We start from the raw sequence: 26,413 nt of genomic DNA, 5'->3' as shown, positions 1-26,413 counted from the left end.
CCATGCCCACTGCACAGTCTGACTGGCAGGGCTGTACCAACGGCTTCTAGACAGCCCAAAATGGGTCACTCAAAAATAAAAATCATTGTTTGGTGGTGGGGGGAGCTCTGTTTGGGCTGTTGTGTCTACTGCTCTGCTTTCTGCAAATGAGGTAGGGTGGGGTTAGTTGGGTTAGGAGCACTACAGTGGCTGAGCACATTTCACAGCTTTTACGCGTTGTGATTCGACTCAGTGAGCATCAAAGTCAGCAGAGGGAGCCATTTTAGCCTTCCTAATGCACTGTCTCTCTCTCTGCTCCATTGTGTCCAATCAGAACCATACGCTCCTGTAGTCTCTGTGTAGTTGAAGTTTGATTGTGGTTTGTGCTGTCTGATTCTGGTAGGTTCATCTACGAGACCGATCACTTCAATGGAGTGGCCGAGCTCCTGGAGATACTGGGGAGGTGAGTCCAGAGGTTTTTGTGGTGTGATTTCAAGGATGCATCGACAAAATCAACATATAGCAATGTTATCAAGCATCTTTGACTCTAGCTGCATGTTGCACAAAACTGCAGTAGCACAGCAAGCACATGACATTGTATTAGGTGGAACTAGGACATGAAACCTTGTACACTCATATGCCATAATATCTCCATTTTACCTGATTTACTCATATCGCTACATTAGAGGTTCCCTTGAGTGCTTCTACAGGCTGCTCTGCTGTTAACATCTTAACACCACAGAATTCTGTGAATCTCAGTTACACTGCTGACCTCTGTCCTTTTCAACTATTTGAGTTAAGGTCATCTGGGGGCGCTTCCTGTTAAAAGAAAAATGAAGCTTGGTTATTTTGTTCCACAGTGAAATGTCTCCCTGGTTCTACCTATGAATACTCATCTCTCTCTGCCTCTCAGACCACCCAGCCGTGTGTGTGTGTACAGTCTCTCATGCATGCGTGTTTGCTTCTCAAGGCGATGATTGGAGTGTTGTATTTGTATATCTGCAGCATCATCAATGGCTTTGCACTGCCGTTGAAGGCGGAACACAAGCAGTTCCTGATGAAGGTGCTCATCCCCATGCACACCGGCAAAGGACTGGCCCTGTTCCACGCACAGGTAACCAAACACCTTATACAAGATCAATAAATAACCCATTTTAAGAATTTGCTTTAACTACTCTCTCTCAGTAGACAACCGCTCTTCTGTTTTTAGCACCTATCTAAATCTGAGAAATGTAACTGGCATTATGTGGGTTTAAAATGAATTCTAGGTCAAATGTTATACAATATTATGACATAGTAATTAGCTTAGCTAGTCGTTTGTTCTGTCAGGTCAGTCTTTTTGAACAGTAGATGATGTAGAAGCCTGTGTAATCATAACTCATGAGCTAAAATGAACTGTGCTCTGAAAAAAGCCTTGGATAACAGTGCCTTCTAGAGGCCGTATTATACACTTGAAAGCTCTGATAGGGTTGTATGCACTGAGTGTACAAAACATTCCATAACATAGACTGCCCAGGGGAAAGCTATGATCCCTTACTGATGTCAACTGTTAAATCCACTTCAATCAGTGTAGATTAAGGGGAGGAGACTGGTTAAAGAAGGATTTTTAAGCCTTGAGACATGTACAGTGCCTTGCGAAAGTATTCGGCCCCTTTGAACTTTGCGACCTTTTGCCACAAACATAAAGATATAAAACTGTATTTTTTTGAGAAGAATCAACAACAAGTGGGACACAATCATGAAGTGGAACGACATTTATTGGATATTTCAAACTTTTTTAACAAATCAAAAACTGAAAAATTGGGTGTGCAAAATTATTCAGCCCCCTTAAGTTAATACTTTGTAGCGCCACCTTTTGCTGCGATTACAGCTGTAAGTCGCTTGGGGTATGTCTCTATCAGTTTTGCACATCGAGAGACTGACAATTTTTCCCATTCCTCCTTGCAAAACAGCTCGAGCTCAGTGAGGTTGGATGGAGAGCATTTGAACAGCAGTTTTCAGTTCTTTCCACAGATTCTCGATTGGATTCAGGTCTGGACTTTGACTTGGCCATTCTAACACCTGGATATGTTTATTTTTGAACCATTCCATTGTAGATTTTGCTTTATGTTTTGGATCATTGTCTTGTTGGAAGACAAATCTCCGTCCCAGTCTCAGGTCTTTTGCAGACTCCATCAGGTTTTCTTCCAGAATGGTCCTGTATTTGGCTCCATCATCTTCCCATCAATTTTAACCATCTTCCCTGTCCCTGCTGAAGAAAAGCAGGCCCAAACCATGATGCTGCCACCACCATGTTTGACAGTGGGGATGGTGATGAGCTGTGTTGCTTTTACTCCAAACATAACGTTTTGCATTGTTGCCAAAAAGTTCAATTTTGGTTTCATCTGACCAGAGCACCTTCTTCCACATGTTTGGTGTGTCTCCCAGGTGGCTTGTGGCAAACTTTAAACAACACTTTTTATGGATATCTTTAAGAAATGGCTTTCTTCTTGCCACTCTTCCATAAAGGCCAGATTTGTGCAATATATGACTGATTGTTGTCCTATGGACAGAGTCTCCCACCTCAGCTGTAGATCTCTGCAGTTCATCCAGAGTGATCATGGACCTCTTGGCTGCATCTCTGATCAGTCTTCTCCTTGTATGAGCTGAAAGTTTAGAGGGACGGCCAGGTCTTGGTAGATTTGCAGTGGTCTGATACTCCTTCCATTTCAATATTATCGCTTGCACAGTGCTCCTTGGGATGTTTAAAGCTTGGGAAATCTTTTTGTATCCAAATCCGGCTTTAAACTTCTTCACAACAGTATCTCGGACCTGCCTGGTGTGTTCCTTGTTCTTCATGATGTGCTCTGCGCTTTTAACGGACCTCTGAGACTATCACAGTGCAGGTGCATTTATACGGAGACTTGATTACACACAGGTGGATTGTATTTATCATCATTAGTCATTTAGGTCAACATTGGATCATTCAGAGATCCTCACTGAACTTCTGGAGAGAGTTTGCTGCACTGAAAATAAAGGGGCTGAATAATTTTGCACGCCCAATTTTTCAGTTTTTGATTTGTTAAAAAAGTTTGAAATATTCAATAAATGTCGTTCCACTTCATGATTGTGTCCCACTTGTTGTTGATTCTTCACAAAAAAATACAGTTTTATATCTTTATGTTTGAAGCCTGAAATGTGGCAAAAGGTCGCAAAGTTCAATGGTGCCGAATACTTTCGCAAGGCACTGTATGTGTGCTATTCAGAGGGTGAATTGGCTTTTGAACAGGGTATGGTAAAAGATACCAGGATCACCGGTTTGAGTGTGTCAAGAACTGCATTGCTGCTGGATTTTATACGCTCAACAGTTTCCCGTGTGTTTCAAAAATGTTCAACCACCCAAAGGACATCCAGCAAACTTAACATAACTGTGGGAAACATTGGAGTCAACATGAGCCAGCATCCCTGTGGACCGCTTGACACCTTGTAGAGTCCATACCCTGACGAATTGAGGCTGTTCAGAGGGGAAAATGCGGTGCAACTCAATATTAGGACGGTGTTCCTAATGTTTTATACACTCGGTGTATAGTACACACCTCATTGGAATGTTTCTGTTTACATTAAATACGTGAGCTCACTTGCCTGTTCTTTGTCCTTTCAGCTGGCCTACTGTGTTGTCCAGTTCCTGGAGAAGGACCCCACCCTCACTGAGCCGGTACTCTAACTAACTAACATTCCTTACAATCTACTATGGAGACACTAGGTTCCCATAAGAAAAAGTAATATATGGCTATATGTATGTATGTATGTGTGTGTGTGTGTGTGTGTGTGTGTGTGTGTGTGTGTGTGTGTGTGTGTGTGTGTGTGTGTGTGTGTGTGTGTGTGTGTGTGTGTGCACTACCGTTCAAAAGTTTGGGATCACTTAGAAATGTCCTTGTTTTTGAAAGAAAAGCACACTTTTTTGTCCATTAAAATAACATCAAATTGATCAGAAATACAGTGCAGACATTGTTAATGTTGTAAATTACTATTTTAGCTGGAAACGGATGATTTTTAATGGAATATGTACAGAGGCCCATTATTAGCAACCATCACCCCTGTGTTCCAATGGCACGTTGTGTTAGCTTATCCAAGTTTATAATTTTAAAAGGCTAATTGATCGTTAGAAAACCCTTTATGTTAACACAGCTGAAACTCTTGTCTTGATTAAAGAAGCAATAAAACTGTCCTTCTTTAGACTAGTTTAATATCTAGAGCATCAGCAATTGTGGGTTTGATTACATGCTCAAAATGGCCAGAAACAAATATCTTTCTTCTGAAACTCGTCAGTATATTCTTGTTCTGAGAAATTAAGGCTATTCCATGCGAGAAATTGCCAAGAAACTGAAGATCTCGTACAACGCTGTGTACGACTCCCTTCACAGAACAGCGCATGTGGGAGGCCCCGGTGCACAACTGAGCAAGAGGACAAGTACATTAGTGGCTAGTTTGAGAAACAGACGCCTCACAAGTCCTCAACTGGCAGCTTCATTAAATAGTACCCACAGAACACCAGCCTCAACACCAACAGTGAAGATGCTGGCCTTTCAAAAAGTCCATTTATATTTTCCAATGGGGCTATACATTTGGGTGAGTTTTTTTCTCTCACCTGAATAGCCTTGTTTCACTGCCAAAAATCAAATTAACAGCACAATGTCAAATGCAGGTAGCCAAGAAAAATAATTAGCATCCAATCACATTAACTGTTACTCTTTCGTGGGAATTTCATTAACTGTCCATATCTAGCTGCTGCTAATGTTGGTATCTGTACTGATGGCTCAAAAACCATGACAGGGAGACATAGTGGAGTGGTAACGCGCATGCAAGCAGTTGCTCCTGACGCCACTTGGGTACACTGCAGCATCCAACGAGAGGCTCTTGCTGCCAAGGGAATGCCTGACAGCTTGAAAGATGTTTTGGACACTACAGTTTAAATGCTTAACTTTGTTAAAGCAAGACCACTGAACTCGTGTATTTTCTGCACTGTGCAATGATCTGTGCAGTGACCATGTAATGCTTTTACAACATACAGATGTGCGCTGGTTATCGAGATGCAAAGTATTGACACGTTTTTTTAATTTGAAAGATAAGCTTAAAGTTCTATTTACTGACCATAAGTGTCGCTTGTCTGACCACTTGTTTCTCACATGACTGGTCTATCTGGGTGATGTTTTTTCTTGACTGAATTAATTGAATCTAGGATTACAGGGACTCTCCGCAACTAAACTCAGCAAAAAAAGAAACGTCCTCTCAATGTCAACTGTGTTTATTTTCAGCAAACTTAACGTGTAAATATTTGTATGAACATAAGATTCAACAACTGAGACATAAACTGAACAAGTTCCAAAGACCTGTGGCTAACAGAAATTGAATAATGTGTCCCTGAACAAAGTGGGGTCAAAATCAAAAGTAACAGTCAGTATCTGGTGTAGCCACCAGCTGCATTAAGTACTGCAGTGCATCTCCTCCTCGTGGACTGCACCAGATTTGCCCATTCTTGCTGTGAGATGTTACCCCACTCTTCCACCAAGGCACCTGCAAGTTCCCGGACATTTCTGGGGGGAATGGCCCTAGCCCTCACCCTCTAATCTAACAGGTCCCAGATGTGCTCAATGGGATTGAGATCCGGGCTCTTCGCTGGCCATGGCAGAACACTGACAGAACGAGCAGTATTGCTGGTGGCATTGTCATGCTGGAGGGTCATGTCAGGATGAGCCTGCACGAAGGGTACCACATGAGAGAGGATGATGTCTTCCCTGTAACGCACAGCGTTGAAATTGCTCAGTCCGATGATGCTGTGACACACCACCCCAGACCATGACGGACCGTCCACCTCCAAATTGATCCCACTCCAGAGTACAGGCCTCGGTGTAACGCTCATTCCTTCGACGATAAATGTGAATCCGACCATCACCCCTGGTGAGACAAAACCGCGACTCGTCAGTGAAGAGCCCTTTTTGCCCGTCCTGTCTGGTCCTGCGGCGGTGGGTTTGTGCCCATAGGCAACGTTGTTGCCGGTAATGTCTGGTCAGGACCTGTCTTAAAACAGGCTTACAAGCCCTTAGTCAGCCTCTCTCAGCATATTGCAGACGGTTTGAGCACTGATGGAGGTATTGTGCATTCCTGGTGTAACTAGGGCAGTTGTTGCCATCCTGTACCTGTCCCGCAGGTATGATGTTCGGATGTACCGATCCTGTGCAGGTGTTGTTACACGTGGTCTGCTGATATTGCAGGCGAAAACCTGAGGAAAATCCAACCCGGACGTGCTGTTTTTCCTGACATACTCTTTGTTTCATAGTCTGCCTTCGCTCCATTTAAAGGGATATCAACCAGATTCATTTTCCTATGGCTTCCCCATGGTGTGAAAAGTCTTTGGACATGGTTCCAGGCTTTTATTTTGAAAAATGAGCGAGAAAGATCACATTGCGTCATTGGATGGCTGGGTGCCTGCAGCGTTTTGCATGCGCAACAGCTTGGAGCAGACATTTTCTCTCTCCTATTGAAGAAGCTACAGTCCCGGTTGAAATATTATCGATTATGTATTGTAAAAACAACCTGAGGATTGATTATAAAAAACTTTTGACATGTTTCTACGAACTTTACGGATACTATTTGGACTTTTCGTCTGCCCGGTCTTGCCTGCTCGAGCCTGTGGATTTCTGAACAAAACGCGACAAACAAATGGAGGTATTTTGGATATAAAAATAATCTTTATGGAACAAAAGGAATTTATTTATTTATTTATTTATTGTGTAACTGGGAGTCTCGTGAGTGCAAACATCCAAAAATCATCAAAGGTAAGCGATTCATTTTATTGCTTTTCTGACTTTCGTGACCAATCTACTTGGCTGCTAGCTGTCTGTAATATTTTGTCTACTGAGAGAGATGTCCTTACATAAACGCTTGGTATGCTTTTGCCAAAAAGCTTTTTTGAAATCTGACACGCCAGGTGGATAGCGTCTAGCGTCGAGCAATCCCGTATCCGGGAGCGTAATCATAGCCTCAAGCTCATTAGCATAACGCAACGTTAACTAATCATGAAAATCGCAAATAAATGAAAGAAATATATTCACTTACAAGCTTAGCCTTTTGTTAACAACACTGTCATCTCAGATTTTCAAAATATGCTTTTCAACCATCGCTACACAAGCATCTGTGTAAGAGGTATTGATAGCTAGCATAGCATTAGCCTAGCATTCGGCAGGCAACATTTTCACAAAAACAAGAAAAGCATTCAAATAAAATCATTTATCTTTGAAGAACTTTGGATGTTTTCAATGAGGAGACTCTCAGTTAGATAGCAAATATTCAGTTTTTCCAAAAATATTATTTGTGTAGGAGAAATCCTCCGTTTTGTTCATCACGTTTGGCTAAGAAAAAAGAAAGAAAATTCAGTCATTACAACGCCAAACTTTTTTCCAAATTAACTCCATAATATCGACAGAAACATGGCAAACGTTGTTTAGAATCAATCCTCAAGGTGTTTTTCACATATCTATTTGATGATAAATCATTCGTGTTAGTTGTTTCTCCTCTGAAGAAAATGGATAAATGCACGCAGCTGGAGATTACGCAATGATTGCGACGGAGGACACCCAGCGAGCACCTGGTAGATATGATATGCCTACAAATACGTCACAATGCTGCAGACACTTTGGGGAAACGACAGAAAGTGTAGGCTCATTCCTGGAGCATTCACAGCCATATAAGGAGACATTGGAACACAGCGCCTTCAGAATCTGGGCCATTTCCTGTTTGAAATTTCATCTTGGTTTCGCCTGTAGCATCAGTTCTGTGGCACTCACAGATAATATCTTTGCAGTTTTGGAAACGTCAGTGTTTTCTTTCCAAAGCTGTCAATTATATGCAAAGTCGAGCATCTTTTCGTGACAAAATATCTTGTTTAAAACGGGAACGTTTTTTTTCATCCAAAAATTAAAAGAGCGCCCCCTATATCGAGGAAGTTAACAACAAGCTAAACTGTGTTTTGCTATATTGCACTAATGATTTCATGAAAATTAAATATTTTTAGTAATTTAATTTGAATTTGGTGCTCTGCAATTCGGCAGATGTTGATCCCGGTAACGGGATGGGTGCATCAAGAAGTTAAACCCTTTACAATGAAGATCTGTGAAGTTATTTGGATTATTGCAAATTATCTTTGAAAGACAGGGTCCTGAAAAAGGGACGTTTCTTTTTTTGCGAGTTTATATTCAATGTGCAGGACAAAATTGAGGCTATGATTAAGAAGTTGGAGCTCTTCTCTGTCTGCAATAACAAGGACAACACACGGGTCTTTCCATCATTGTATGATTTTTTGTGTGCAAGAAAACTCAAGTTTACGGACAATGTGAAATGTGATATAGCGAAGCACCTGAGTAAGTTGGTTGTGCGGTTACGTTATCCCATTCATGCCATGCCTCCAGTCCACTTACCGATATCTGAACAAGAGAGCCTCATCGAAATTGCAACAAGCGGTTCTGTGAAAATGTAATTTAATCAGAAGCCACTGCCAGATTTCTGGATTGGGATGCGCTCAGATTATCCTGCCTTGGCAAATCGCGCTGTTAAGACACCGATGCCATTTGCAACCACTTACCTATATGAGAGTGGATTCTTGGCCCTCACGAGCATGAACTTAATACAGGCACAGACTGTGTGTGGAAAATGAGTTAAGACCGACTCTCTCCAATACAACCCAACATTTCAGAGTTATGTGCGTCCTTTCAAGCACACCCTTCTTGTTAACCTGTGGTGAGCTATTCACAATTTTCGATGAACAAATAATGTTTTATATGTAAGATGGTTAAATAAAGAGCAAAATTATTGATTATTATTGTATTATTATTTGTGCCCTGGTCCTATAAGAGCTCTTTGTCACTTCTCACAAGCCGGGTTGTGACAAAAACTCACACTCCGGAGGTGGCTCCAGCAAACTGTTTGGTGGCTACAAGGAAGAAGCAGCTGCGTCGAGACAGCCCCACAAGATGGCCTCCAACCATTTCGCCCCACCAGAGCCCCAGGGTGTCATCAGGCAAACCAACCCCCCAGGACCTGAGCCCTAGGACCATGCCTCAGGACTACCTGGGCTGGTGACTCCTTGCTGTTCCCAGTCCACCTGGTCGTGCTGCTGCTCCAGTTTCAACTGTTCTGCCTGCGGCTATGGAGCCCAAGCCTGTTCACCAGATGTGCTACCTTGTCCCGGACCTGTTGTTTTTGACTCTCTACCGCACCTGCTGTCTCTAACTCTGAATGATCGGCTACGAAAAGCCAACTGACATTTACTCCTGAGGTGCTGGCCTGTTTCATCCTCTACAACCACTGTGATTATTATTATTTGACCCTGCTAGTCATCAATTAATGTTTGAATATCTTGGCCATGTACTGTTGTAATCTCCACCCGGCACAGCCAGAAGAGGACTGGCCACCCCTCAGCCTGGTTCCTCTCTAGGTTTCTTCCTAGGTTCCTGCCTTTTTAGGGAGTTTTTCCTAGCCACTGTGCTTCTACATCTGCATTACTTGCTATTTGGGGTTTAGGCTGGGTTTCTGTATAGCACTTTGTGACATCGGCTGATGTAAAATGGGCTTTATAAATACATTTGATTGATAATAAATCTATCCTATAGTGTGTGTGGCAGGCTTACAATGATGGCAAAAAACAACATTTGAGAATGCGCTGACCCTGGCGCTAGAGGGGGTACGGTACGCAGCTGGAGGTTGAATGTTTGAAGGGGTACGGGACTATAAAAAGTTTGGGAACCACTGGTCTACGCCATCTCGATCTAATCTCAAAATGAGATGGCAAGTATCATCTACAGTACATTTACATTTAAGTCATTTAGCAGACGCTCTTATCCAGAGCGACTTACAAATTGGTGAATTCACCTTCTGACATCCAGTGGAACAGCCACTTTACAATAGTGCATCTAAATCATTAAGGGGGGTGGGGGGGGGGGGTGGTGAGAAGGATTACTTATCCTATCCTAGGTATTCCTTGAAGAGGTGGGGTTTCAGGTGTCTCCGGAAGGTGGTGATTGACTCCGCTGTCCTGGCGTCGTGAGGGAGTTTGTTCCACCATTGGGGGGCCAGAGCAGCGAACAGTTTTGACTGGGCTGAGCGGGAACTGTACTTCCTCAATGGTAGGGAGGCGAGCAGGCCAGAGGTGGATGAACGCAGTGCCCTTGCTTGGGTGTAGGGCCTGATCAGAGCCTGGAGGTACTGCGGTGCCGTTCCCCTCACAGCTCCGTAGGCAAGCACCATGGTCTTGTAGCGGATGCGAGCTTCAACTGGAAGCCAGTGGAGAGAGCGGAGGAGCGGGGTGACGTGAGAGAACTTGGGAAGGTTGAACACCAGACGGGCTGCGGCGTTCTGGATGAGTTGTAGGGTTTAATGGCACAGGCAGGGAGCCCAGCCAACAGCGAGTTGCAGTAATCCAGACGGGAGATGACAAGTGCCTGGATTAGGACCTGCGCCGCTTCCTGTGTGAGGCAGGGTCGTACTCTGCGGATGTTGTAGAGCATGAACCTACAGGAACGGGCCACCGCCATGATGTTGGTTGAGAACGACAGGGTGTTGTCCAGGATCACGCCAAGGTTCTTAGCGCTCTGGGAGGAGGACACAATGGAGTTGTCAACCGTGATGGCGAGATCATGGAACGGGCAGTCCTTCCCCGGGAGGAAGAGCAGCTCCGTCTTGCCGAGGTTCAGCTTGAGGTGGTGATCCGTCATCCACACTGATATGTCTGCCAGACATGCAGAGATGCGATTCGCCACCTGGTCATCAGAAGGGGAAAGGAGAAGATTAATTGTGTGTCGTCTGCATAGCAATGATAGGAGAGACCATGTGAGGTTATGACAGAGCCAAGTGACTTGGTGTATAGCGAGAATAGGAGAGGGCCTAGAACAGAGCCCTGGGGGACACCAGTGGTGAGAGCGCGTGGCGAGGAGACAGATTCTCGCCACGCCACCTGGTAGGAGCGACCTGTCAGGTAGGACGCAATCCAAGCGTGGGCCGCGCCGGAGATGCCCAACTCGGAGAGGGTGGAGAGGAGGATCTGATGGTTCACAGTATCGAAGGCAGCCGATAGGTCTAGAAGGATGAGAGCAGAGGAGAGAGAGTTAGCTTTAGCAGTGCGGAGCGCTGTAGATACAAGAAACAACAAAGTAGTCATAAGGTTGCACGGAATGGAATTAGAAAATAATGAATCCCTACCTGTGAGTGTTGCTTTTAAATCTATTGTTTTTAAATACATGCCATGTAAAAAATAAAAATAAAAAAAAACTTTTCTGGAATACATGTCAAAGCAATAAATGCATTGAACAAAAATAAAAAATAAATCTGAGCAAATTTTGCATGATGAAAATGCATATCCTTATTATAATTTTTTTCTATGGGGGTGTGAGATTTATGTTAGACTAAATCATCATATATTTTAAAATGTATGTCACGTTTATAAACTACGTGGCAGTAGAATGGCCCGTACTGAAAAACTCAGGGACTTTCAACTTGGCACCGTCATAGGATGCCACCTTTCCAACAAGTCAGTTTGTAAAATGTCTGCCCTGCTAGAGCTGCCCCGGTCAACTGTAAGTGTTATTGTGGAGTGGAAACGTCTAGGAGCAACAACGGCTCAGCCTCGAAGTGGTAGGGCACACAAGTTCACAGAACGGGACCGTCGAGTGCTGAAGCATGTAGCGAGTAAAACTCCTTTGTCCTCGGTTGCATCACTCACTACCGAGTTCCAAACTGCCTCTGGAAGCGACGTCGGCACAAGAACTGTTCATCGAGTGTCATGGAGTGAGTTTCCATGGCTGAGCAGCTGTACAGAAGCCTAAGATCACCATGCGCTAGCCAAGCGTCGGCTGGAATAGTGTAAATCTCGAATCCATTGTACTCTGGAGCAGTGGAAACACGTTCTCTGAAGTGATGAATCATGCTTCACCATCTGACAGTCTGAGAACAAATCTGGGTTTGGTGGATGCAAGGAGATAGCTACCTGCCCCAATGCATAGTGCCAACTGTAAAGTTTGGTGGAAGAGGAATAATGCTCTGGGGCTGTTTTTCATGGTTTGGATCAGGCCACTTAGTTCCAGCGAAGGGAAATATTAACGCTACAGCAATACAATACAATACAAACATTTTTTTACGATTCTGTGTTTCCAACTTTGTGGCAACAGTTTGGGGAAGGCCCTTTCCTGTTTCAGCATGACAATGTCCCATGCACAAAGCAAGATGCATACAGAAATGATTTTATCTGTGTGGAAGAACTTGACTGGTCTGCACAGAGTTCTGACCTCAACCCCATCGAACACCTTTAAGATTAATTGCAACACCGACTGCGAGCCAGGCCTAATCGCCCAACATCAGTACCCAGCCTCACCAATGCAATTATGGCTGAATGGATTTAAGTCCCCGCAGCAATTTTCCCCGCAGCAACATCTAGTGGAAAGCCTTCCCAGAATAATGGGGGCTGTTATAGCAGCAAAGGGTGGACCAACTCCATATTAATGACCATGATTTTGGAATTATATGTTCGATGTGCAAGTGTCCACATACTGGAGTGTATATGGGTTTTAAATATATGGTCAATGCCATATATTACTTTTCCATATTGGGTTGTGGATGTCAGCTTTCCTGTAAAGCTGTAGGAATGTGTCTGTTTCCTATAGGGAACAAGCAGTGCTAGCTTCCTCAAATTTTTTATTTTTTTATTTTTTTCAAAATCACGAATTACTCATATTGTACCAAGGTAAATAGCATGTCAAATACTGCAGCGCTATCGTCCTATGCACATTACCGTTGTTGTTTTTTTTACTAAAGACAGACAGAAAAAATGAAAGGCTCTTCCTTGGAACTAAATGTCATCTGTTCAATCCTCAGGTGATTCGGGGACTGTTGAAGTTTTGGCCCAAAACCTGTAGCCAGAAGGAGGTATGTCTGTCTGGCTGTTTCGGTCTGTTTCTCTGTTATGACTGCCAGATTACACCGCACACTGGAGCAGATACTTGTAAAAAAGTGTACCGGGATCTCTTGAACATCTGTGTCTTGTTGTTTCCCACCTGCCCTAGGTGATGTACCTAGGGGAAATCGAGGAGATCCTGGATGTCATTGAGCCCACCCAGTTCAAGAAGATCCAAGAGCCCCTGTTCAAGCAGATCTCCAGATGTGTGGCCAACCCCCACTTCCAGGTACAGTCTTGACTTCCAACTTACTTTTAGCTCCTAGTGGAAAGGAAATTGGCAAAGGGCCTCAATAAAAAAGTATCTCCAGCAAACCCTTATCATTTTAAAAGGCTATTTGCTCATTAGAAAACCCTTTTGCAATTATTTTAGCACAGCTGAAAACTGTTTTGCTGATTAAAGAAGCAATAAAACTGGCCTTCTTTAGACTAGTTGAGTATCTGGAGCATCAGCATTTGTGGGTTTGATTACAGGCACAATATGTTCAGAAACAATGCACTTTCTTCTGAAACTCGGCAGTATATTGTTGTTCTGAGAAATGAATGCTATTCCATGTAAGAAATTGCCAAGAAACTGAAGATCTCATACAGCGCTGTGTACTAGTCCCTTCACAGAACAGTGCAAATTGGCTTTAACCAGAATAGAAAGAGGAGTGGGAGGCCCCGGAGCACAACTGAGCAAGAGGACAAGTACATCAGAGTGTCTTGTTTGAGAAACAGATGCCTTACAAGTCCTCAACTGGCAGCTTCATTAAATAGTACCTGCAAAACACCAGTCTCAACGTAAACAGTGAAGAGGCGACTTCGGTTTGCTGGCCTTCTAGGCAGAATTCATCTGTCCAGTGTCTGTGTACTTTTGCCCATCTTTGTCTTTTCTTTTTATTGGCCAGTCTGGGATATGGCTTTTTCTTTGCAACTCTGCCTAGAAGGTCAGCAAACTGAAGTTGACTTTGAGACTGGTGTTTTGCCGGTACTGTTTAATGAAGCTGATCTATTTTATTTTATTTTAATGGATAATATTTTTCAATGTTGCTTTTCTTTCAATAACAAGGACATTTCTAAGTGACCCCACACTTTTGAGCGGTAGGGTACCTACAGTGCATTCGGAAAGTATTCAGACCCCTTGACTTTTTCCACATTTTGTTACGATACAGCCTTGTTCTAAAAATATTTTTTCCTCATCAATCTACGCTAGGGATGCACGATATATCGGTGAACATATCGGAATCGGAGGATATTAGCTAAAAATGCCAACATCGGTATCGGCCAATGTCTAGTTTAGGCCGATGTGCAAAACCAACCTGACGTGCATACTTAGGTATATGACGCCACGTAAAAGTTTTGTGCTACACGTGCAACACAGCATTCCTAACCTTGCCCGCAATGTTGAGCAGTCATTTGAAAGACTAAGAAAAATTTCAGAGAGACAACTCAAAAGGTAAAATCCATTAAAGCCAAGATAATGGATTTCATTACACTTGACAATCAACCGTTCTCTGTCATGGGTGATGTTGGCTTTCGCCAACTGGTTGAGCACCGTTACACACTACCAAGTGCGCTATTTTTCAGATGTTGCCCTACCGGAGTTTCACAGTAAAGGCGTCACTGCTATTAGCTTCACGTCATACATACTATGGAACACAGTTTGGGTCTCAAAAAATATACAGTAGCACTGTCAAAGCTGTACAAAAAAAGTCTGCTAACACCGGCCACGAACGATGTTTACAATACCGCATTGGTAATAAAGCATCATTTGTTTGACCACAACTTCTGGGGTAGCTAGCTTTAGCTTGGTACCCAGCTAGCACCAATACAACCAGCCTGATAACAATGATCAGTAGAAACTGCAGTCATTTTCATTATTCTTAGCAATGATTTAGGAATCCTTGTGAGTAAGTATTAGCTAGGTTGCCACTTGTTGTTTGCCTATTGAAATTGAACTTCAGTTCATGAAAATAAATAGCTAGCCAGCTACTTAACCCTGTTTCCCAAAGCTAACGTTATAAGCAGCCAGCTAGCTTCATCTGGCTAGTGAGGCTCGACCAGACCGGTCGTGTGTTGTGAAGCTAGCCACAATAAAGATTAGGCACAATAGTGGAAATTGCGGTTTGTCTTCAAAATTAAAGTATGTCATTGACAGTGATGCAAAATAATCAAAATAGTAGAATTATGCCATACTTTTATATAGAAGGCTAACTGCAAATTCCACTATCCACTATCCACTAGCTTCACATAGATACAATTAATCAAATAACAACTGTCTTATAAATTAGGGTGGTTTTAGATGATGACATCTAGATTGTCATTTTGCTATGTTTTTGGGGTAGAACATCCATGAGCTAATTTGCTTTTTTGTTATGACCAGCACTATAGGTGCGCGAGACAACTTTACCAGCATCATAGCATACGTATCGATGAATCGTTGTGACATATGAAATATGAGTGATGGTGTAATCAATGTGTAATAACTACGTAAAAAACTACGTGTTAAATTATTATGTGTCGTGCAGTCAATTTCAGGTCCTGATTGGTCAACAAGCTTATTTGACAGTTCAAATAGTGTTATTTGACAGTTCAAATAGTGTTATTTGACAGTTCAAATTGTGTTATTTGACACGCAAAGACCCAAACGCCATTCCTTAGCAAAGACCCAAACGGCATTCCATAGAAATCCTGGTTGAGAATGAAACTACTGAACAAATGAGCAGCTAAACAGAAGAGCAAGTAAGTGAAAGAAATAGGTTTTGATTATGTTTTACTGGTAATGGGAACATACGTAAATGCCAACAAAATAACTTTTTGGTGTGTGCGTAACCTTTATTTAACTAGGCAAGTCAGTTTAGGACAAATTGTGCACACGTTCTCATTTACAGTAACGACCTGGGGAATAGTTACAGGGGAGAGGAGGTGGATGAATGAGCCAATTGTAAACTGGGTATTATTAGGTGACCGTGATGGTTTGAGTGCCAGATTGGGAATTTAGCCAGGACACCGGGGTTAACACCCCTACTCGTACGATAAGTGCCATGGGATCTTTAATGACCTCAGAGAGTCAGGACACCCGTTTAACGTCCCATCCGAAAGACGCCACCCTACGCAGGGCAGTGTCCCCAATCACTGCCCTGGGGCATTAGGATATTTTTTAGACCAGAGGAAAGAGTGACTCCGACTGGCCCTCCAACACCACTTCAAGCAGCATCTGGTCTCCCATCCAGGGACTGACCAGGACCAACCCTGCTTAGCTTCAGAAGCAAACCAGCAGTGGTATGCAGGGTGGTATGCTGCTGGTGTAAATTCATCCGGTGTACACTCAGTGGCCATTTTATTAGGTACACCCATCTAGTACCAGGTCGAACCCCACCCTTTGCTTCCAGAACAGCCTGAATTATTTTGGGCATGGAAATGTTGCTCAATTGGTATCAAGGGATCTAACATCTGCCAGGAAAACACTCCCTACACCACCACCACCATGCTGTACCGTTGACACCAGGCAGGATGCCATGAAATCCTGACTGCCATTAGCATGATGCAACTGGGATTTGTCGGACCAGGCTGTGTTTTCCACTCATCACTTGTCCAGTGTTGGTTATCGCATGCCCACCGGAGCCCCTTCTTCTGTTTAGCTGATAGGAGGGGAACCTGGTGTGGTTATCTGTTGCAATAGCCAATCCGTGACAATGATCGACGAGTTGTGCATTTCGAAATGCTATTTTGTATACCGCTGATGTACTGTGCCGTTATTTTCCTGTTTGTGGCCCGCCTGTTAGCTTGTACGATTCTTGCCAATTACCTTCGACCTCTCATCAACGAGCTGTGTTCGCCCACATGATGTTTTTAGTTTGTTGCACCATTCTCTGTAAACCCTAGACACTGTTGTGCGGGAAAACCCAGGAGGTCGGCCGTTTCTGAGATAATGGAACCGGCACGCCTGGCACCAATAATCATTCTTTTGCCCGTTCTAACAATAAAATGGAACAGTAAGTCATTGCCTCGATACCGGTCTGCCTGCTTTATATAGCAAGCCACGGCCACGTGACTCACAGCCTGTAGGAGCAAACCATTTTCAGTGAACGGGGTGGCATACCTAATAAACTGGCCAATGATCGTATATACGTATAGATTGCATTTGGATTACTGTTAAATGGATTCGTTCCAAAATTTCTTGTGTATTTATTTATTTTGTTGTCTACTTGTTTGACATGTTACTGCATTGTTAGGAGCTGGTAACAAAAGCATTTCGCTGCACTCGCTGCCACACAATACCTCATAATGACAATGCAAAAATTGGTTTTTAGAAACTTTTTATAATTTATGAAAAAATAAAATCGGCTTTCACATTTACAAGTATTCAGACCCTTTACTCAGTACTTCGTTGAAGCACCTTTGGCAGCCTCATGTCTTCTTGGGTATGATGCTACAAGCTTGGTACACCTGTATTTGGGGAGTTTTAACCATTCTTCTCTGCAGATCCTCTCAAGCTCTGTCAGGTTGGATGGGGAGCGTTGCTGCAAAGCTATTTTGAGGTCTCTCCAGAGATGTTCGATTGGTTTCTAGTCCGTGCTCTGGCTGGGCCACTCAAGGACATTCAGAGACTTGTCCAAAAGCCACTCCTGCATTGTCTTGGCTGTGTGCTTAGGGTCGTAGTCTTGTTGGAAGGTGAACCTTCGCCTCAGTGTGAGGTCCTGAGCGCTCTGGAGCACGTTTTCAACAAGGATCTATGTACTTTGGAGAGTTTAACTTTGCCTCAAACCTGACTGGTCTCCCAGTCCCTGCCACTGAAAAACACCCCCACAGCATGATGCTGCCACCACCATGCTTCATCGTAGGAATGTTGCCAGGTTTATTCCAGACGTTACTCTTGGTTGTCCTTCTGGAAAATTCTCCCATCTCCACAGAGGAACTCTTGAGCTCTGTCAGAGTGACCATCGGGTTCTTGGTCACCTCCCTGACCAAGGCCCTTCTTCCCCGATTGCTCAGTTTGGCTGGGCGGCCAGCTCTAGGAAGAGTCTTGGTGGTGTCAAACATCTTCCATTTAAGAATGATGGAGGCTACTGTGTTCTTGGGGACCTTCAATGCTTCAGAAATGTTTTGGTTCCCTTCCCCAGATCTGTGCCTCGACACAATCCAATCTCAGAGCTCTATGAACAATTCCTTCGACCTCAAGGCTTTGTTTTTGCCCTGACATGCACTGTCAACTGTGGGAACTTATATAGACAGGTAGGTGCCTTTCCAAATCATGCCCAATCAATTGAATATACCACAGGTGGACCCCAATCAAGTTGTAGCAACATCAAGGATGATCAATGGAAACAGGATGCACTTGAGTTTAATTTCGAGTCTCATAGCAAAGGGTCTGAATACTTTAGACATATTTGCATATTCCATTATAGTCGATGGTAAGTGATGACTCAACAAAATGTCACAACCAATTTTCGCTGTTACGAAACATTATAACATGATTTTGGAAATAAACTACCAGCACAGAAAGAGTGAAAGTAAGGCCACATGTAAAAATGAGTGAACTTAATGTGTCATTTGTTAGACTGCCAGCCCAGCTCATTTCCTCTTGATCCCTACAGGTAGCAGAGCGAGCCCTCTACTTCTGGAACAACGAGTATATCCTGAGCCTCATTGAGGAGAACATCGACAAGATTCTTCCTATCATGTTTGGTAGCCTGTACAGAATCTCCAAAGAACACTGGAACCCGTACGTACTCCACTCTCAGGTTCTCAACCCATTGCCCTCAGGGTAAAGCAGTAACAATGCAACGCATCTCCGGATGTGTTTAATTCTGGCTCATCTCCGGATGTGTTTAATTCTGATGCCATTATCCCCTGTATGTTTCCAGGACAATTGTAGCTCTGGTCTACAATGTGCTGAAGACCCTGATGGAGATGAACAGCACGCTATTTGATGAGCTGACAGCCTCCTACAAATCAGACAGACAGCGGTGAGTGAGCTCTTCCAGTTCATATATTAATTTTAGTTCTTCAATCTAAACAAGTAGTGTGAGCAAACTAGTACAATAAATAGTAAGAGATAGAGTTGGGAAACAACTCTGGCTTGTTTGCTTTGTACAACACATAATACATTGGGTTACATTACCTCTCTTAATTACCCTTTTTCGAGGACAGTCGGTCCTTCAGTCCCCCTCTGTACCTAAGGTCTGAAGTGTGTGTGTGTGTGTGTGTGTGTGTGTCCAGGGAGAAGAAGAAGGAGCAGGAGAGGGAGGAGCTGTGGAAAAAGCTAGATGAGTTGAAGCTGAGCAATGCGGCAGCACTGGTGCAGAACAACAGCCACGGGCTGCAGAACGCTGCCCAAAACATCAACAACAACAACAATCACCATGACAACCAGGAGAAGAGCACCGCTATCTCCGTGGACCATGAAGACCCTGTTGTTGCCATGGATACCACGGAGGGTGTTGAGGTTGTCACAAGTGCCAAATGACACAGGACTCCATTTTGTACTCCGTAACGGTTTCGTGGCCGTCTCAGAACTGTCAGGGAGGGGTGACTGGGAGGAGGGGCTTGGGGGTGACGGGGAGGAGGGGTCTGAGAAAATAGCAACAAAAAAAAGATAAACCTCAGCAGTATGTTCAATCTATATACAGTAAAACTATTTCAAATGCCAGCAATTGTCCTTTGGCAGAAAACGTATATTTCAATTTAAGAATATTTTGGGATGTTACAGTGTGGCCACAGTATATTGGTAAACTTTTTTTGTCTGATCAAAGAATTTATCCTTTCACATTTACTTTCTTAACTGAGAAAATATGTTTGTGATATTCAATGTATAAACAATATGAGGGGGGGGAATAATGACTTGAAAAAAAAAAACATTTCTGATTGTGCTGCGCTTAGAGAAGCTAAATGGCTATTTTAAGATTTGTCTTTTGTATGTGCTTTCATCACTGCTCCCAACACGGTTGCAAACTTAAGGGAAGAGGGGTTCAGGGGTGAGCTTTAGGGGGTGGGTGGGAGACCATGGAGACAGGAGTGTGTTCATAATCCCTACATAGGAGACCTGAGTGAATGTCACTATCATGAGGTCTCATGTTTTCGGGTGTTTAATATTCTTATCTGAATACATGATGCTTAACGTTATAGCTGTCATTATAACACATTCAAAACCTGCAGCCATAAAACCTATTTACAGTAAGTATTTGAAATGAGCTTAGTTTAGAGAAACAAATGATGAAATGGTCACAGATTTAAGTACGTATAACATATTTTTCCAGTCTAAATAGTGAATTGATTAATAATTTAAAAAGCTGATGTAGAAAAAAGAAATGAGCCATATATTTTTTTTCCAGAGTATTGTTAAGGACAGAGATGTTGATTTTTGAAACCAGGTGGTGGCAAATTGTCTGGTTTCTGCAGATTAAACATGGCTGGATGCAGTGTGTGCGTGTATGGGGGAGTTTGCTTTAATGTGAGTGTCTGTTCTCTATTGTAGGTCCAGTCTTTTCTGATGCCTTTCTGTCAGAGTGTATGTACCATTCCAATCTCTGTGATATACAACTGTGTGGGGAACCTGTTTTGTAATGACAGACCTTATCTAGGTTTTGAACACCATCAAAATAAAGTCTACCTTATGTTTCTACTCAAAACACCCATGGGTATGGCTCTCTTTTTCTTTCGTCTTGAGTAGCAGCAACATTTTAAGTCACTAGATGGCCCCAGAGTTTAAAATTCATCTTGTGTGTCTGGGAATTATAGAATGCTAATTTAAAACCCTATTTATCAAAAGTGAAATATAGTTTCTTTAAAGAATTCAAAACCAGCACAGGTTTCAGATTTTGTTGCCTTAAAGTTTCCTGTTAAAATATTAATTTAGGATTTTCCCCCACTGATCTTCTACACAACCTCCACATTTAAAATTAAAACATTTTTAGAAAATGTCAAATTGATTAGGCCATACACATGTCATTAAATGTTTAACGGATTTTATTTTTGGAAAAGTGAGGCGAGCAAGCAAAGTTTTTACAATGAAGTAGACAAGTCTTAAAATATCATAGCATCCTTAGTTCAACACCTAACGGCTTAATCAATCGAGTTTAGCCTCTTGTGGAGGTTAGAAGAAGCATAGTTCAGACTTAATCCGAGTGGAAGTTGTGTATCTCTTTACTGGAAACTTCAAGACATATTTTTCAAATGTATTTTTGTTGAGAAAAGAAAAAAGAGACATTTAATAAAATTTGTACAGCCTTACAAATAGTAAACCGGAATGTTTTGATTGCAACAGTTTCCTCAGAGGTTGGGATGTAATCTGTAATCTTTTTTTGAGAATATTTAAAACGGGCAATCCGCAGTAATCCCCATCACTTTTTCTGTAAAAACTGAAGAAAATAAATGTAACCACTGAAATTCATAGACAGAGCTATGGATGCAAGGACTGACCATGTAAAACTTATTGTTTTAACCCTGTTTCGAGGCTATACAATGTTTGTTTACTTTTAATTTGTTTACAAACACTGGCATAAAACAAGTTTATAATTTGGGCTCTGATGGGGTACGGCAGTTGAATTAAGATCATGAGGCCTTTATCAATGGATACATACCATTATTTAACAACTACAGATTGCCACTTTAAATATTATACCCCAAAATGTGGACTATAAAGTGTAAAAGGGGGACAGTAGAAATTATTTGAATACGTTGGAAAAGTGTCTTCATATTAAGATAATTTGATAAAGTGACAATCTACAGTAGGTACTGCAGGCTGTGTACCTGAATAGTGAGACGCTCACACGAAATAGCCTATCTGTCGCTACTCGGGTACAGAATGTTTATAGCATGCCCATTGAACACAGCGAGAATAAATACTCCTGTATAGAGCAGTCCTCACATCAGAGAAAAAACTTCAGAGCCTGACCAAAGAGTCCCATAATAATTATCTTCAGAGACAGCGGCTGTGAGAAGAGAATACACATGATAATTGAGCAAGCAAAGGACATGTCACGTTATGCTAATTAGGAAGTATGAGGAGACTGACACGAATATGCGATCCAATGCCACACATATTTTGCTGGCCATTAAATGTTGAGGTAGAGTCAGAAGTCTTCAAGTTTCGTGAGGTGATTTACCCTTTCCCGAAATGTTATCACAAATTATCCTTCTGAACTCTATACACAGTTGTGGGTGGGATCGGCATTGTCTCTATTTTCTCCTCCAAACTCGTCGTGCCTGTTGCTGATATACATTACCGTCCAAAAGTTTGGGGTCACTTAGAAATGTCCTTGTTTTCCATGAAAACATGCATGAAATGAGTTGCAAAATGAACAGGAAATATAGTCAAGATGTTGAAAAGGTTATAATTAATGATTTTTAATTGAAATAAAAATTGTGTCCTTCAAACTTTGCTTTCGTCAAAGATTCCTCCATTTGCAGCAATTACAGCCTTGCAGATCTTGCATTCCAGTTGTCAATTTGTTGAGGTAATCTGAAGAGATTTCACCCCATGCTTCCTGAAGCACCTCCCACAAATTGGATTGGCTTGATGGGCACTTCTTACGTACCATACGGTCAAGCTGCTCCCACAACAGCTATATAGCGTTGAGATTTTTTTTATTTTTTTTATTTCACCTTTATTTAATCAGGTAGGCAAGTTGAGAACAAGTTCTCATTTACAATTGCGACCTGGCCAAGATAAAGCAAAGCAGTTCGACACATACAACAACACAAAGTTACACATGGAGTAAAACAAACATACAATCAATAATACAGTAGAAAAATAAGTCTATATACAATGTGAGCAAATGAGGTGAGATAAGAGAGGTGGCAAAGTACCATACAATATAGCAAGTAAAACACTGGAATGGTAGATTTGCAGTGGAAGAATGTGCAAGGTAGAGATAGAAATAATGGGGTGCAAAGGAGCAAAATAAATAAATACAGTAGGGGGAGAGGTAGTTGTTTGGGCTAAATTATAGATGGGCTTTGTACAGGTGCAGTAATCTGTGAGCGGCTCTGACAGCTGGTGCTTAAAACTAGTGAGGGAGATGTGTTTCCAGTTCCAGAGATGTTTGTAGTTCGTTCCAGTCATTGGTAGCAGAGAACTGGAAGGACAGGTGGCCAAAGGAAGAATTGGTTTTGGGGGTGACCAGAGAAATATACCTGCTGGAGTGCGTGCTACAGGTGGGTGCTGCTATGATGACCAGCAAGCTGAGATAAGGGGGGACTTTACCTAGCAGGGTCTTGTAGATGACCTGGAGCTAGTGGGTTTGGCGACGAGTATGAAGCGAGGGCCAACCAACGAGAGCGTACAGGTCGCAGTGGTGGGTAGTATATGGGGCTTTGGTGACAAAACGGATGGCACTGTGATAGACTGCATGCAATTTATTGAGTAGGGTATTGGAGGCTATTTTGTAAATGACATCGCTGAAGTCGAGGATCGGTATGATGGTCAGTTTTACAAGGGTATGTTTGGCAGCATGAGTGAAGGATGCTTTGTTGAGAAATAGAAAGCCAATTCTAGATTTAACTTTGGATTGGAGATGTTTGATGTGAGTCTGGAAGGAGAGTTTACAGTCTAACCAGACACCTAGGTATTTGTAGTTGTCCACATATTCTAAGTCAGAACCGTCCAGAGTAGTGATGTTGGACAGGCGGGCAGGTGCAGGCAACGATCGGTTGAAGACCATGCATTTAGTTAGGGGGAGTGATGAGCTCTACAGCAGAGACTCACAACTAAATCGCTGGTTGAAAACTGTTTTCTGCCCCTACCAAAAGATAGAATATTTAGATAATTGGCCCTCTTTCTGGGACTCACCCACAAACAGGACCAAGCCTGACCTGCTGATGGGTGACGGACTCCATCCTAGCTGGAGGGGTGCTCTCATCTTATCTACCAACATAGACAGGGCTCTAACTCCTCTAGCTCCACAATGAAATAGGGTGCAGGCCAGGCAGCAGGCTGTTAGCCAGCCTGCCATCTTAGTAGAGTCTGCCACTAGCACAGTCAGTGTAGTCAGCTCAGCTATCCCCATTGAGATCGTGTCTGTGCCTCGACCTAGGTTGGGCAAAACTGAACATGGCGGTGTTCGCCTTAGCAATCTCACTAGGATAAAGACCTCCTCCATTCCTGTCATTATTGAAAGAGATCGTGATACCTCACATCTCAAAATAGGGCTACTTGTTAGATCCCTTACTTCAAAGGCAATTATAGTCAATGAACTAATCACTGATCATAATCTTGATGTGATTGGCCTGACTGAAACATGGCTTAAGCCTGATGAATTTACTGTGTTAAATGAGGCCTCACCTTCTGGCTACACTAGTGACCATATCCCCCGTGCATCCCGCAAAGGCGGAGGTGTTGCTAACATTTACGATAGCAAATTTAAATTTACAAAAAAAAAATGACATTTTCGTCTTTTGAGCTTCTAGTCATGAAATCTATGCAGCCTACTCAATCACTTTTTATAGCTACTGTTTACAGGCCTCCTGGGCCATATACAGCGTTCCTCATTGAGTTCCCTGAATTCCTATCGGACCTTGTAGTCATAGCAGATAATATTCACATTTTTGGTGACTTTAATATTCACATGGAAAAGTCCACAGACCCACTCCAAAAGGCTTTCGGAGCCATCATCGACTCAGTGGGTTTTGTCCAACATGTCTCTGGACCTACTCATTGTCACAGTCATTTACAGTCATTCGAAAACATAATGTTAACTTTCACTGCTATGCGGATGACACACAGCTGTACATTTCAATGAAACATGGTGAAGCCCCAAAATTGCCCTCGCTAGAAGCCTGTTTTTCAGACATAAGGAAGTGGATGGCTGCAAACTTTCTACTTTTAAACTCGGACAAAACAGAGATGCTTGTTCTAGGTCCCAAGAAACAAAGAGATCTTCTGTTGAATCTGACAATTAATCTTAATGGTTGTAGAGTTGTCTCAAATAAAACTGTGAAGGACCTCAACGTTACTCTGGACCCTGCTCTCTCTTTTGACGAACATATGAAGACTGTTTCAAGGACAGCTTTTTTCCATCTACGTAACATTGCAAAAATCAGAAACCTTCTGTCCAAAAATGATGCAGAAAAATTAATCCATGCTTTTGTTACTTCTAGGTTAGACTACCGCAATGCTCTACTTTCCGGCTACCCGGATAAAGCACTAAATAAACTTCAGTTAGTGCTAAATACGGCTGCTGGAAGCCTGACTAGAACCAAAAAATTTGATCATATTACTCCAGTGCTAGCCTCCCTACACTGGCTTCCTGACAAGGCAAGGGCTGATTTCAAGGTTTTACTACTAACCTACAAAGCATTACATGGGCTTGCTCCTACCTATCTCTCTGATTTGGTCCTGCCGTACATACCTACACGTACGCTACGGTCCCAAGACGCAGGCCTCCTAATTGTCCCTAGAATTTCTAGGCAAACAGCTGGAGGCAGGGCTTTCTCCTACAGAGCTCAATTTTTATGGAATGGTCTGCCTACCCATGTGAGAGATGCAAATTCGGTCTCAACCTTTAAGTCTTTACTGAAGACTCATCTCTTCAGTGGGTCATATGATTGAGTGTAGTCTGGCCCAGGAGTGTGAAGGTGAACGGAAAGGCTCTGGAGCAACGAACTGCCCTTGCTGTCTCTGCCTGGCTGGTTCCCCTCTTTCCACTGGGATTCTCTGCCTCTAACACTATTACAGGGGCTGAGTCACTGGCTTACTGGTGATCTTTCATGCCGTCCCTAGGAGGGGTGCGTCACTTGAGTGGGTTGAGTCACTGATGTGATCTTCCTGTCTGGGTTGGCGACCCCCCTTGGGTTGTGTCGTGGCGGAGATCTTTGTGGGCTATACTCGGCCTTGTCTCAGGATGGTAAGTTGGTGGTTGTGGGGGCTGTGGTGTGGGGGCTGTGCTTTGGCAAAGTGGGTGGAGTTATATCCTTCCTGTTTGGCCCAGTCCGGGGGTATCATCGGATGGGGCCACAGTGTCTCCTGACCCCTCCTGTCTCAGCCTCCAGTATTTATGCTGCAGTAGTTTATGTGTCGGGGGGCTAGGGTCAGTTTGTTATATCTTGAGTACTTCTCCTGTCTTATCCGGTGTCCTGTGTGAATTTAAGTATGCTCTCTCTAATTCTCTCTTTCTTTCTCTCTCTCGGCGGACGTGAGCCCTAGGACCATGCCTCAGGACTACCTGGCATGATGACTACTTGCTGTCCCCAGTCCACCTGGCCGTGCTGCTGCTCCAGTTTCAACTGTTCTGCCTGTGATTATTATTATTTGACCATGCTGGTCATTTATGAACATTTGAACATCTTGGCCATGTTCTGTTATAATCTCCACCCGGCACAGCCAGAAGAGGACTGCCCATCCCTCATAGCCTGGTTCCTCTCTCGGTTTCCTCCTAGGTTTTGGCCTTTCTGGGGAGTTTTTCCTAGCCACCGTGCTTCTACACCTGCATTGCTTGCTGTTTGGGGTTTTAGGCTGGGTTTCTGTACAGCACTTTG

At 43.0% G+C, this 26,413-nt stretch overlaps 1 protein-coding gene across 1 annotated transcript in view; it reads left to right on the top strand.

Moving 5' to 3' along the window:
- The window catches only part of LOC135557473 (serine/threonine-protein phosphatase 2A 56 kDa regulatory subunit alpha isoform-like), a 134,190-nt gene extending 113,620 nt beyond the window's left edge, over nt 1–20,570 (top strand). Inside the window, exons 6-13 of the mRNA XM_064990743.1 lie at nt 383–442; nt 985–1,093; nt 3,620–3,673; nt 12,877–12,927; nt 13,065–13,184; nt 18,535–18,662; nt 18,805–18,906; nt 19,160–20,570. Of these exons, the coding sequence (XP_064846815.1) occupies nt 383–442; nt 985–1,093; nt 3,620–3,673; nt 12,877–12,927; nt 13,065–13,184; nt 18,535–18,662; nt 18,805–18,906; nt 19,160–19,406 (871 nt within the window). The 3' untranslated portion in view covers nt 19,407–20,570. The remainder of the gene's footprint in view (nt 1–382; nt 443–984; nt 1,094–3,619; nt 3,674–12,876; nt 12,928–13,064; nt 13,185–18,534; nt 18,663–18,804; nt 18,907–19,159) is intronic.
- Nucleotides 20,571–26,413: the final 5,843 nt, after the last annotated feature.

The sequence above is a fragment of the Oncorhynchus masou genome, chromosome 16 (genome assembly GCF_036934945.1).
Source record: "Oncorhynchus masou masou isolate Uvic2021 chromosome 16, UVic_Omas_1.1, whole genome shotgun sequence".
NCBI lineage: Eukaryota > Metazoa > Chordata > Actinopteri > Salmoniformes > Salmonidae > Oncorhynchus > Oncorhynchus masou.
The sequence above is the reverse complement of the archived record's forward strand: the minus strand, read 5'-3'. Positions and strand labels throughout refer to the sequence as shown.